At 45.1% G+C, this 13,349-nt stretch overlaps 1 protein-coding gene across 1 annotated transcript in view; it reads left to right on the forward strand.

Moving 5' to 3' along the window:
• Positions 1–12,195, forward strand: part of LIMK1 (LIM domain kinase 1) — a 59,764-nt gene extending 47,569 nt beyond the window's left edge. Inside the window, exons 14-16 of the mRNA XM_014069559.2 lie at positions 3,153–3,208; positions 6,116–6,273; positions 7,739–12,195. Of these exons, the coding sequence (XP_013925034.1) occupies positions 3,153–3,208; positions 6,116–6,273; positions 7,739–7,901 (377 nt within the window). The 3' untranslated portion in view covers positions 7,902–12,195. The remainder of the gene's footprint in view (positions 1–3,152; positions 3,209–6,115; positions 6,274–7,738) is intronic.
• The last annotated feature ends 1,154 nt before the right edge of the window (positions 12,196–13,349 follow it).

A 13,349-nucleotide genomic window follows, 5' to 3' on the forward strand; every position in this document is an offset into this window, starting at 1 on the left:
CACCTGGTCGGTTCCTCCTCCCTACAGTGGGGGTTTGGTCTCCGGAAGTCGAGCCTCAGTAGGCAGTGGTCTGACCACGACAGGGGTATGATGTCGTTACCCCTCAGACCAAGATCACAAATCCACTGCTCCGAGAGAAATACGAGGTCGAGCATGTGCCCCGCCGAATGGGTTGGGCCCCGAATTACTTGGGTCAAGCCCATGGCTGTCATGGAAGCCATGAACTCCTGCGCCCCATCAGAGTTTTCACCGAGCGACGGCAAATTAAAGTCCCCCAGGACCATCAACCTAGGGAACTCAATTGCCAGCTCGGCTACTGACTCGAGGAGCGAGGGGAGGGCTGCTGCAACGCTGTTGGGAGACAAGTACGTTAACAGCAGGCCCACTTGACCCTTGAGGTCCAACTTTATCAGCAGAGACTCACACCCGACAAGCTCCGGAGCAGGGACCCTACGAGGAACTAACGACTCCCGGATAACAATGGCCACACCCCCACCCCTTCCCTGGGCTCTCGGCTGGTGTAGCACCTGAAATCCTTCTGGGCACAGCTCTACAAGGGGGACTCCTCCCTCTGGGCCCAGCCAGGTTTCAGTAATACATGCCAGGTCTGCCCTCTCGTCTAAAATTAAGTCCCGGACGAGAGGAGCTTTGTGTACAACAGACCTGGCATTTAGCGACAACAGCCTGAGACCAGGGTCCTGACTACTTGCGCCATCTGGTCTCGGAGTGGGACTTAAAGGGCCGGAAGGAGGGATCTCTGTAATGTAGCGAACCCTCCTTCCCCGGTAATGGCCTGCCCTAAAGTCCCCGCCGTATCTGCCCCTCCCTGTTACGACCGTAATACCCCGACCCTCTCCCGTGTCTCTGGTCCCCCCAACCACCCCCATGGCCCCCACATCTCCCGGCAGGTCCTCCGAATCATACATACCCATGCACTCCCCCAAACAATCCCCACGTCAAAATTTAAAAAACACAGAAAATTACAACAATATAATAATAAAAGTGGGACATTCATTCATCTCATACACATCTCATGCATATCCCATGCAAAGAAAGAAGTGAAAGATGAAAGAAAAGGAGGAAATTAAAAAATTGCGCAATTGGTTAAAATTTAAGGTGCGAGTTCAGATGGCAGAAATTGGCTCTTAATGTTCAGAGTTGAAGTGGCTGAGGGCCAATTATAGTTCAGAAGGAATATATGGGGGAGTGTCTTATAACCCCTCTCTTTTTCTATAACTTTGTTGGTCAGAGGGTCCTGTGGGGGTTCAAAGCAGACACACAGTTGGGGTAGGGATAAGTGGTGGGTTCCGGATCCTGTCGCAATCAGCATACTGCGATGGGGCCGGGCATCCATCACATGCAAGAGCACTGTGAATGCATGCACATCATCACCCTGCAATGCTCCAGCTGCTCGGCGGAGCATGTACTGCATGTGCATGCACAAATGCCCCGGTCGGCTCAAATAGAGGTAGGGCGTACCAGCCAGAACCCACCACTGGTAGGGATAGACTAGAGTTTGGGAACGATGGACCCTTTATGACTTGTAGACTTCAACTCCCAGAATTCCTGAGCCAGCCATGCTGGCTCAGGAATTCTAGGAGTTGAAGTCCACAAGTCATAAAAGGGCCCTCATTGCCCATTCTAGGGGATAGACCCTCACCAGATCTGGCTTAATTGTGGTCAGCAAGAAGGGAAAGAAGGATCAGGTTTGGGAAGCTGCCCAGGAAGCCATCTCTGTAATGCGCAGAAGGAATAACCTTGAGGAACAAGAGGAATTTTTCTGGGCTGATTGAAACTAAGATAAAATTTGGGAACAGATTATCATGAGAGCTCATGGATCCTTAAGGAAGCCATTTTGTGGGAGCGCCCATGAGCTGCTTTACAAATTCTAGATGAACTCACTAGAAGAGTGAGGAAAATCCTCAGGGACAACTCACACCCTAGTCGGCACTTCTTTACCCTCCTACTCAGTGGTGGGATTCAGCCAGTTCGTACCACTTCAGGAGAACTGATGGTTAACTTTCTGAGAGGTTTGGTTGTTGGAAGAAATCGTTAGGGCAGAGAACCGGTTGCTAAATTACCATATTTTTCGGAGGTACAACACACACCAGAGTATAAGACACACCAAGATTTTGAAGAGGTAAATTTAAAAAAAGTTTTTGCACTTTGCAGACCTCCCAAACCCTTTGCATGCCTCATTTTTTGTGAAAAACGGGGCATGCAGACAGTTTGAGAAGCCTGCAAAGTGCTCCTGGGGGTGGGGATGGGGGGAAACAAGCAAAAAACAGTCCAGTTTTTGTGAAAACGGGCCCATTTTTTGCCCAAAAGGGGCATGCATAGCCTTTAGGAGGCTTGTAGAGTGCTCCTGGGGGCTGAAGAGGGGCAAAAATGAGCAAAAAATGGCCTGTTTTTCACAAAAATGCGCCCATTTTTTTGCCAGAAACAGGGCATTCGTAGGCTTTGGGAGGCTTGTAGAGTGCTCCTGGGGGGGGGGGGGGAGCAAAAATGAGCAAAAAAAAATCAGTCTGTTTTTTGCTCATTTTTGCCCTCCCCAGCCGCAGGAGAACTTTGCAGGCCTCCCAAACCCACTGCATGTCCATTTTTGGGAAGGGGGTGGAGTTTCAGTAGGCCAAAAATGCTATATTCAGTGTATAAGACACACCTAGATTTTCACCCTCTTTTTGGGGGGGAAAAGTGCATCTTATACTCCGAAAAATACGGTATTTTAATCCCACCACTGCTCCTACCATCAGGAAGGAGATATAGAAGCAGAGCCAGCTGCATAAACAGGCTGAAGAATATTTTTTATCCGTGTGCCGTTGACTCCTGAATTCAAAATAACATCATAACTACGTAGTACAATGGACTTGTAGGCCGGCGCAACGTGTAACATGTTCACACTGGTACAATAGGACTGGGTGTTTGTTAATGTGATTTATTGGGTTAGGGATTTTCTGTCTTCACTGTGAGTTTGATTGTGTTGTGGGGAGTGCACTGAGGGAGCTCAGCTAATCTCATTGTACATAAGTTGTGCACTGATTAATAAATTATTATTATTATTATTACCAACTCCAAACAATTATACACCCCGGTTAGGATGTCTGGGCCTGATAGCTAAATATGTTTTTTCGTCTCTTGTCATCTTTTTGCAGGGAGAAGTTATGATGAGAAAGTAGACGTCTTCTCTTTTGGCATCATCCTTTGTGAGGCAAGTCCCAGGAACATAAAGCATTCAAGGAGGAAGAAGGAAGGGTTGCTAGAGAAATGTTCTAAAGGAACATTTCCAGAGAGCGGTTCTGGCAGATGCCTGAAGCCAGCATTTCCTAACCTTGTTCTTTCATGCTTTAAAGGAAGAGGTGTTGAACTTAACCTCATTTTGAGAAGCAAGAGCAAAAAAATGGAATGGCAAAAAAGAAGGGACAGGGATGGTTTTGTTTCTCCAGTTTTGAGGTTTTTTGTGTAAAAAAGATTTTTATTTTTCCTTTCAAATTCATTCGTAAATATACATTCTTATAATTGCTATTTAACATTTGTCAATTCATATCATTTTTCCGCCTGTATATTTACATTTTCATACTTTCTTATTTCCCCTCCCCCTGATTTAATAATGTGTCACCTGAATTATTTGTTTTATGCTTTGTTCCTTTCTCTTTCTGTTTGTATCTTTTTTCAACCCAATCATAAAATTGTCCCCATGTCCTGTAGTACACTGATTCCTCTTTGTCCTTTATTCTCAATGTCAACCTGTTCATTTCTGCACAATCTAATATCTTCTTTATTACCTCCCCTTCCGACGGGATTTTGTCTGCTGCTTTCCAATTTTGGGCAAATATAATTCTAGCTGCTGTTATTATTTATACAATCAAAGTTTTGATCTGCATGTGTCTTGGGTAAATTACACCAAAAGTGATGTGATTCTCAATAGGAAAAAAAAATAGGAGAGTTTTGGTTATGATCAAGACCAGGTGTGGTATATGGCTCAGGGGTACCACATCTGAATTGTAAGAATCCAGGCCAGTGTCTCTCATCCTTAGATACTTCAAGATGTGTGGACTTCAATTCCCAAAATTCCTCTGAAAGTTGAAATCCACACATTTTTAAAGTAGCTAAGTTGGAGAAACACTAATTTAGACAATCACAAGATGGCAGCAGAGAGATGCAGAACATTTAAGGACATTTTAGAACTGCCACCTAAGGGTCATCTGGATGTTTTGCCTGCTTTAATTAAGGGTTAATGCAAAGTTGGCGAGTGTTTTCGGCACTGAGTGCTGAAATGGGAGAACATGCACACGTGCCGGAAACCGGAACAGCAGCTGGCGCGTGCATGGCACTGTCCACCTGGTCTTCTGGTTTCTGGCATGCATGCGCATGCAAAGACCAGCTGGCCAGAGCCCATGTGCGTACCGGGAAGATGATGTCCCAGTTTCCGACATGTGCACTGACCAGCTGATCTTCGTGCACACATGCATGCCACAAACCGGAAGACCAGGTTGCCAGTGCGCATGCACACTCCGGAAACCAGAAGAGCAGCCACCCAGCACGAGCATGCGCACTGGGTGGCTGCTTTTCCAATTTCCGGCACTGTTGTGCATGTGAAGACCAGCTGGCTGGTGCATCAGAACCCAGAAGAGCAATGGGTGATGGCTCATGTGCCCGGAGAGATATTCTGCATGCCACTTCTGGCACGTGTGCCATAGTTTCACCATCACAATTAACTGTGGTGAAAGCAGTTGCTTCCCTAAACCTAAATTTTGATCATGGGACTGCAATGGTTGAATATGCAAGAACCATGTATAAACCACATTTTTCACAGTGCCAATGTAACTTTGAATGGTTGCTAAGCAAATAGGGGTAAGTTGAAAGTATGCTGGCAGTTCAGTTGTACAGTGTGAGTTGGGGTGACATTGTGTAATAACCACTCACATCATAAAAGACACTAATATTTGATAGGTGATGTGAGCTGCAATTTATGAAAGTTTATGCCTTTCAATATATTTTGTTAGTTGGAAAAGGAAATGACATGGAAATTACCAGACTCCTAATGCACCCAAGTGCAATTTTCCTCTATATAGTTTCTGCAGAGAAGTACAAGTAGTCCTCAACTTGCGACCGTAATAGAGCCCAACATTTCTGTTGCTAGGGGAAACATTTGTTAAGTGTATTTGCCCCCTTTTACGACTTTTCTTGCTGCAGTTGTTAAGTGGAATTACTGCAGGTGTTAAGTTAATAAGACAATTGAAGTGAATCTGGATTCCCCATTGACTTGGCTTCAAAGGAAGTCACAAAAGGTGATCGCACAACACTGCAGCTGTCATAAATATGAGTCAGTTGCCAAGCTTCTGAATTTTGATCACATGGCCCTGGGGATGCTGCATCTGTCATAAGTGTGAAAAATGGTCATAGGTCACTTTTCTCAGTGTCATTGTAATTATTTAACGGTCACTAAGTGAACTGTTGTAAGCTGACCACCCCTTATACCCACCCACCCCTTAATTTCCTATATGTAATGTGAGAATACTAACCTCATAAAGTTAGCATTATTGTAAGGATTACTCAGGCATATTTCTGCATATTTCTATGAGAGATATTGAAAGGAAACATACAAATGCTATACATGGACTCCCGAAAAGCCCTGGAGGCATCTGGCATGGGCCAACCAATATTCAACTTAGCTCTTCTAAATCGCCCAGTTTATCTCCAAAGGACCATCACTTGTTCTAAATCCAGGATGGCAAACCTATGGCACGCGTGCCAGATGTGGAACACAGAGTCCTCTCTGTGGGCATGCACACCATCGCCAGCTGTTCTTCCAGGTTCCGTCACGCACCTGCGTGCTGGACAGCTGGTCCAGTACTTATGCTGTGGTTAGCTGCTCTATTCCATCTTCCGGCACACACATGTGTGAAGACTAGAGGGCCAGCGTGCTGGAGCACCAGAACTCGGAAGAGAGCAGCTGGCCAGTGCACATGGCCAGCTGCTCTCTTCCGGGTTCAGGACCTCCTCCAGTTTTGGCACTCGATGCCGAAAAGGTTAACCATTCCTGTTCTAGATTGTTAACCAAGCCTAGATCATTCCAGAGAAACTTCTAACAACTCCTTTTTTTTATTTTGCACAGATTATTGGAAGAGTCAGCGCTGACCCTGATTACCTGCCTCGAACCTTGGATTTTGGCCTCAATGTGCGAGGCTTCCTGGACCGCTACTGTCCTCCCAATTGTCCTCCCAGCTTCTTTCCTATCGCTGTGTGTTGCTGTGATTTGGATCATGAGAAACGGTGAGCAAGTGGAAACAGTTGTGTCAGGGGAGCCCCTAGATATGGGGATGATAGGATACATGGCTTGGAGACAGGGATGAGTCTTCCTCAGGGCAGATGGTCCAGCCTGGAAGGACAAATTAAGCCGGTGCTTCCCAACCTTGGAAGCTTTGAAGATGTATGGACTTCAACTTCCAGAATTTCCAGCATACTGCCTGGGGAATTCTGGGAGCTAAAGTCCGTATATCTTCAAGTTGCCAAGGTTGAGAAACATTAGGTTAAGGCTTTTCCAACCTTCCAGTAAAATTCAGACTGTGAGAAGGTCAGCTGTTCTTTTGCTGCTGCCACATCGAGTTTTGTATTTTTCTTTTGCAATTAACTTTCAGTCTCACTAGATGAGAGACAAGGTGGTTTCCAACCTTTATTGTCTATTGGTCTACATAATGATGGATCAATGCTTTCAATCTTAGCAACGTGAAAATGTGCGGACTTCAACTGCCAGAATTCCCCAGCCAGCAAGTGGAAGTCCCACATCTTAAAGTTGCTGAGGTTGTGAAAGGACCAGTATAGAGAACTTGGAGAGCTTTCTCCTTCTTATTAGATCCTGATCCCTATACTGCATTTCCCCTATGTTTACCATGATTCTTGTCCCCTTTAAATGGAGAGTAGCCAATGCTCATATTTTTTAGGAACGGATTATGTGCCATCAGGATGTTGCTGACTCCTGCTGATCATGATTCTTGTCCTCTTTCAGTGGAGAAAAATATGTACACTATATTGCCAAAAGTATTTGCTCACCTGCCTTTACTCGCATATGAACTTACAGTATTTAACCTGTGATTATGTCTTCCCGACTGAATTGCTGTTAGTATTTTTTCCCCTTTGGATTCATTGTTGAGTCACTGACACTGCATTAGTGCCTATAATGTAGCTAGATATTTCTTTAGTTTACTCCATGCGTCATTCATTTTTATTATCCTACAGATGCCTATCTGTTGTAACGTGACTTCTCCAAATTAATGACTTTTTTCATTATTCTTTCTGCTAATTATAGTTAGTCTGGATTTTATCAGACTGGTTTTCATTTATCTGTTCTGTATTAATATGAGTTATTGGGTAGAGAATTTGTAACAACATCCATTAGACATCAGTCAGCAGAGATCTGGAGCATGGGGCATGTCCATATGGGAATGCATGGGGCAGGCAGAGGTTGAGGGGAGCAGGTAGTCCTGTAAGTAGCTCAGTTCTATAGTATCTAAACACCAAGAACCAGGCTGCACAAGCGAGAAAAGCCCCATCCGTACACATGCGGGATCCGGGCAAGACGTAAAATCATGTCTGCCCCAGTCCGTGGAAAAAACAGCCTCCATGGAACTGGTCCCTGGTGCCCCAAAGGTTGGGGGATGGGGGGATGCTCTGGGCTGTTTGGGGCTTTTATCCCAATCAAGCAAACCTCCACTTACGTTCTTCTGTTTTTTCCCTCCAGGCCTTCCTTCAGTCGGTTGGAGCAGTGGCTGGAAGCTCTCCGCATGCACCTGGCTATGCAACTTCCCCTGAGTCCACAGCTGGAGCAATTGGACCGGGCCTTCTGGGAGACACACCGGCGAGCTGAGAGTGGACTGTGCGCACATGCGGAAGTGTCTGAATGAGTACAGCAGGGGCAGGCAAGCAGCCCCAAAGCCTGCATGTCTCTGTATGAGCTGGGCTGAAGAAAAGCTTCTCTTGCTGAGTCCTGCCACCAGCTGCGCACAGCTCACCAGCTAGAGCTGTTTTTTTTGGGGGGGGGAAACCACTGGGAGCTGGTTCTCCCTGCTTCCCTCCTTGCAGGGGATGGGTTCTGTGCCTGGCTTGCACAGAGATGGTCTGTGGCAGCCCGGGTTCTTGTAAATACTCCTTGTGAATACAGCCTTCTCCTTGCGCATCCCGCAAAGGGCGAGAGAAGCGAGGGATCCTTGACACACTCCTTGTACGCTATGTGGTTGCGAAAAGCTTTGCACGCCCTGCTGAGCACATAAGCTTCTGTCATCAGCTGGCAGCTGCTCACAAGCTGGCATTAAGGTGGGGGCTGCTACCCTACCCCCCCACCCTCAAATATACCCCTATGGATCCTCTTTAAAACTTTTGTCCTATAAAGTGGTGCCTTGGGTTTATATGTGAACTTGCATACTTGGATTCTTGAGTCCCACTTTGTCGTTCTGCAAACAGGCCACGGGGGTCTATGCGTGTGCTTAGCATGTGCTTAGCCTTTCCGTGGACGTTGCAAGGCCGAGGGATCTATGCAGATGTTTGGTTTCTGTGCTCCCTGGATCCAGTGTCTGACTACATTCACACAACATGTTTTGCCCAGTCGGCTGAAGATTGCAGTTGCACAACATACTGAGCTTATTGCTTCTCTTAACTTTGGTTAGGCTTTTCTTTTTCTTTTAATCTAGCTTAGCATGTTATGCAAACCCAGCCTCTTTGATTCATTTGAAGTTGATATATTGTGCAAATACGCACACACACGGCTCAATCCGGTAACCAGGCGAAATCTGTTATGTGAATGTAGCTCTGTCAATGCCCCATGTGTGCTGTGTGTATGTTTCACTGTGTGCACACCTTAGCTTCTTCCTTCCTTCTCTTCCAACCATGTTTGGCAGAAATACATAAAATCCAAGGCTGCTATTTTTGTGTGTGTGAGAAAAACTATTTTCTAAGCAGGCAGTTTGCCCCAGAGAGAAGCTATAAGTTAGAGCTGAAACCGTCTCCTCTTATCCCTTCTCTGTTCTAAATTACCACCCCGTTTAAACTGCTTGCCTATTCTGGAGATCCAAATGCGTGTGAAGGTTTCGTTGCAAGATTTAATGTGTGTGTGCACATGCATACACCCATGTGCTGTCAGGCCCTCGAAAAGGCAGTCTGGATTTCTAGAAGGACAGAAAGAGGAGGAAACAACTAAGTCAGCCTTCTAAAGGGAGATCTTTGTGCATAGCTTGGAAATCTAGCCAACTCTTTCCAGGTTCAGGATAGAGCCATGGGATGTGCACTCCCAGCCTTCCTCAGACTAACGCCAGGCAGATTTGTTTTCACTACAACTCCCAGAACTCCTCAGGCAACGTGGCCTCCAGAACTGTGCGACTCCCAGAATTCTTAGCCAGTGGTCTGGAGGCCAGGCGAACAAAGGAACTCTGGGAGTTGCAGTTCCAACCCATCTGGAAAGTATTAGATTGGAGAAGGGGCTAATCTATGCATCAGGGTCAGCAGTAAGAATAAGCAAGCATTATTGGACACTCATCTGGAAATGGGCAGCAGGTATTTTCCATCTGGGTGGTCAGCATAGCAGAAAGGAGCCTTCTAAATTCTACCTGGGGAGGCCAGCTAAATTCATCTTATCCAAGGATCCTCACAATGTAAGAGACATATTTTTGATTTACCCTTGTGGGTTGTGGGGCTACATGACTAAATGTCCTCTTGTGCCAAAAAAAATAAAAATCACCCCTGCATATTAAAACCCTGTAAGTTATAGGCAGGAGAACAGACCCTGCTTTTTCCTTATCTCGCAAGCTTTTTGTGCATGCGAAGCAGCCACTCAGGTTGCTATTTGGAAAAAAGCACATTCCTGAATCATTGCAACAGGAGATTGGCTTGATAGTCTTTAGAAGGGGGGAAATGGAGCTTTTTCAGTTCCTGAGAGTGCATTTGTAAGAACCTGAACCACGAAAGACTTCCTGGGTTTTCAATGCTAACAGTGTGAGTAGCCGGGGGTGGGTGGGAATAGACCATTTTCCCTGCCATTCTAGCACCCAGGACAAACCTTGGTTGTGCAACCAAAGTACAAGGGTGTCAGGCAGGAAGACTTGAAGGAGTTTAGCCATGCCAGCTGGGAAATCCCTGGGGACAACCTACCTCTGATTATTAGTGTTGGTAAGAAAAGTCAGGTCTAAATATCAGTTTCTGGGCTTCTGGTTGTCAGGTTAGCTGCTGAGAGAGACAACATGGATCTTTTTAAACTCTTCCCAGTGGGCTCCTGTTCTTTTCAAGGGAACACACCAGCATCTTTTTCATTTTAATTGAAGGCCCCGTTATAGTTATAGTTGGGATTTTTTTTAGGAGGAGGGAAATATGGAGAAAGAAAACATTCCTTGCAATCAAAATGAATTCCCTCTCTAGACTTGTGATCCAGCTTTGTTAAATCCTATGTGCCAAACTTGCATACAGACATCTTGGCTTTTTTTTTAAAAAAAAAGGTAATTCCTGGATCTTCTTGCTCAGCAATGGGAAAACTTGACAATGGTGGTCTGAAATTCTGCAAATTCAGTAGAAGTAAAAGCAGTTCTCCTCAACCCATGGTGCATGTGTAACTATGCAGCTTCTAAGTCCTGAAATATATGGAATTGGAAGCAGTTGTTACAGTAGGGTGGAGTGCAGAGGTGGGTTTCTGCCACTTTGGCCCGGATCCGGTAAACCAGTAGTGGCAGTGGCGGGATGCTTTGCCCACCTGCCCAGACACTTCTGCGCATGCGCTGAAGTGTTGCGCGCTCACGCACAATCGAACCAGTAGTAAAAAAAAAATAGAAACCCACCACTGGTGGAGTGCCCCTAGATTATTATATGAACCACGTTATTATAAATCTAAAATAATTTGGAAAACAGGTTCTTGTAGTTCCATATTTCTTCTCTTCTTGCTTCCCTGTCACAAATTGAAAGTATGCATAACTTTCACTGTATGATTTGAAGGATTTGAGGAAATGGCACAAAACTCTGACCCGAGGTGAAATTTCAAATATTTCTGATTTTTATCAACAAAGCCTGCCCAATATCTATGTTCATTCTTCAAAAAGTCAAGACTAAATGAAGACTCCCTATTTAAGAGTAGTGCATCTCACCTCTGTGTACTAGATTTGAAGAAAAAAACGTTTTTTAATTTTGATTTCGCATACCTTTGAAGGTTCCAGACTGATACACCATCATTTTATGATCTGTTAGATATCATATTTTTGTGAAAATGCATTTCATGTTTGATGCAAAAGATGACAGACCTTGCATGTTTTATGCGTGTCTCTGCTCCATTGGCACTTTTATGTACACCTATAGAAACCGTTTTTCTTGAAGAATTTTGACGGCCACTTGAAACTGTGCCCCAGAGTGTGGCTGTTGCATTTATACTAGTGTGGAGACCATGAGACTCCGAACCTGATGTGGTCTCTCCAAATATGGTTGTGTGTAAGAGACACAGCAGAAGACCTGGTGGTTCTTTTCTCATGCAGAAGACCTGGTGAGTCTACTACCAAGAAACGAGAGGCTGGAGGTCTGCAGTAGAGGGTGAAAAAGGAACCCATTTTCCCCAGGCTCAATGTGTCTCTTGGAGAAGAGGGTCCCTTTTTTACCCGATGGCCTATAAGCCATTTAGAAGTTCTGATGTCTAAATTCATGCCTGCAATCTTGGTTTTAGACCATGTTTGATTGTCATGATCTTGTCATACAGCGAACTCACTGGTTTCCTATCCTGCTCCCCTTTTTAGGGAGTCTGGTTTCCATCTTCCATGTGTTTCCCATGCTATTCCCCTAATTCTTTCACATTCTCCAGGTGCTGTAGCCAGCATGTGAGCCGGTTTCCTGAGTCAGGCAGCTCTTCCACATGACTCTGGCACATTTGGGTTGAGTAGTTCCTCTCGTTCCTGCACTCAGGGTCATTGCTCTGTAACATAACTGAAGACAAAAGCTTGTATTATTTGTCCACTCAGTCAACCTTGGTGAATTGGGGAGTTTATCATATTATCAGTCTGCCTCAGTTGTCTTTAGGAGAAGTGTTAAGGGAAGGAACATGAATTAGACAAAGACTGTGAAACATTTATACGCACTTTGAAAATGAAATGTGATGCCCTCTCTGATGACAACCATCAGAATTCACAAAACTGTGATGTAAAATTAATTTACATGGAAATAATAAAAGTCCTTCCACTCCCTTGTTCTAGCAACCTATGATTTTCTTGATGACATTTTTATGGAGGGTGTTTGAAAGTTTTTCCGATCCCTTTGCTGGGATTCAGGAGGACAGCTACACAGAGCTATGCTCATTGATCTGGATCCACTCCTTCATTCCTCCATTCTTAAGAAGGGGATATCTTAGACATCACCCCTGTGCTGCCTTGGTCCAGGAAGCCAACATCATAGATGTAGAGTGAAAGACTTTCCAAGCTTGTCAACTCTCGCCTCAATCCTGATATTCTAGATAACAATTATCAAACCACGTCCTGATTTAAATCAACAATACTGAGCTCCCTTACAAGGTTGTTAGTTGGTTTGCAAGGCAATAATGTAGGTGAAATATTGGAATTGCTTCAAATGATTTTTGCCTCAACTTTAATCTGGGCCTCTATTTTCAGTTTTTGTTTCCCTTCAGATCCGAATTTCCAATATCTTAAGAGCCCTACTGTATTTTGTTATATACTGCAGGATACCAAGGATATTTGTATACAATACATTAATTAAAATCCTAATGTGTTCTTATTTTTTTCAGGAAACTAAAGAGTGCACATCCTCTTCCCAGCATTCTTAGAAAGTAGGTTACATTAGAGGCCAAGCCAGAATTAAATCCAAGTTTCCCATCCTGGCTAGTTACAAGGTTATTGGTTTCTTCGAGCCTATTCATAAAGTTCTGGTTAATCTATGATCAGTGCAGGGGTGGGTTTCTCGCCCCGTTCCAACCGATTCGGTTGGAACGGGGCCGGCGGCGTCCTCGTGCACACGCGCAGTGCACGCATGCGTACTAGCACCCGTGCAATGCTCCAGCTGCTCCTGGAGGATCGCGCAGGCGCTGTATGCGTTCTGCGCATGCGTGGAAGCGCAGAACTCGTCAAAACCGGGTAAGAAACGCAGGTGGGCAGGTGGATCCTTCGGCGTTCCCGGAAGTTACTTACTTCCGGGTTCGCCGACCAACCGGTTTGCGGGGACCGCCGCGAACCGCCTGAAACCCACCCCTGGATCAGTGATATGAGTAGGGAAAATGCAACATGTGATTATTAGTGTATTGTCACAGAGTAACATAAACTGTCAGTTTAGGATTGGGAATTCAGTGTCAAGAAATATTTTCCTTAACTCTTTTTGGACATCCCTTG

The sequence above is a fragment of the Thamnophis sirtalis genome, unplaced genomic scaffold (assembly GCF_051295495.1).
Source record: "Thamnophis sirtalis isolate CommonGarterSnake01/CBP01778 unplaced genomic scaffold, rThaSir2_p1.2 scaffold_6, whole genome shotgun sequence".
NCBI classification, from domain to species: domain Eukaryota; kingdom Metazoa; phylum Chordata; class Lepidosauria; order Squamata; family Natricidae; genus Thamnophis; species Thamnophis sirtalis.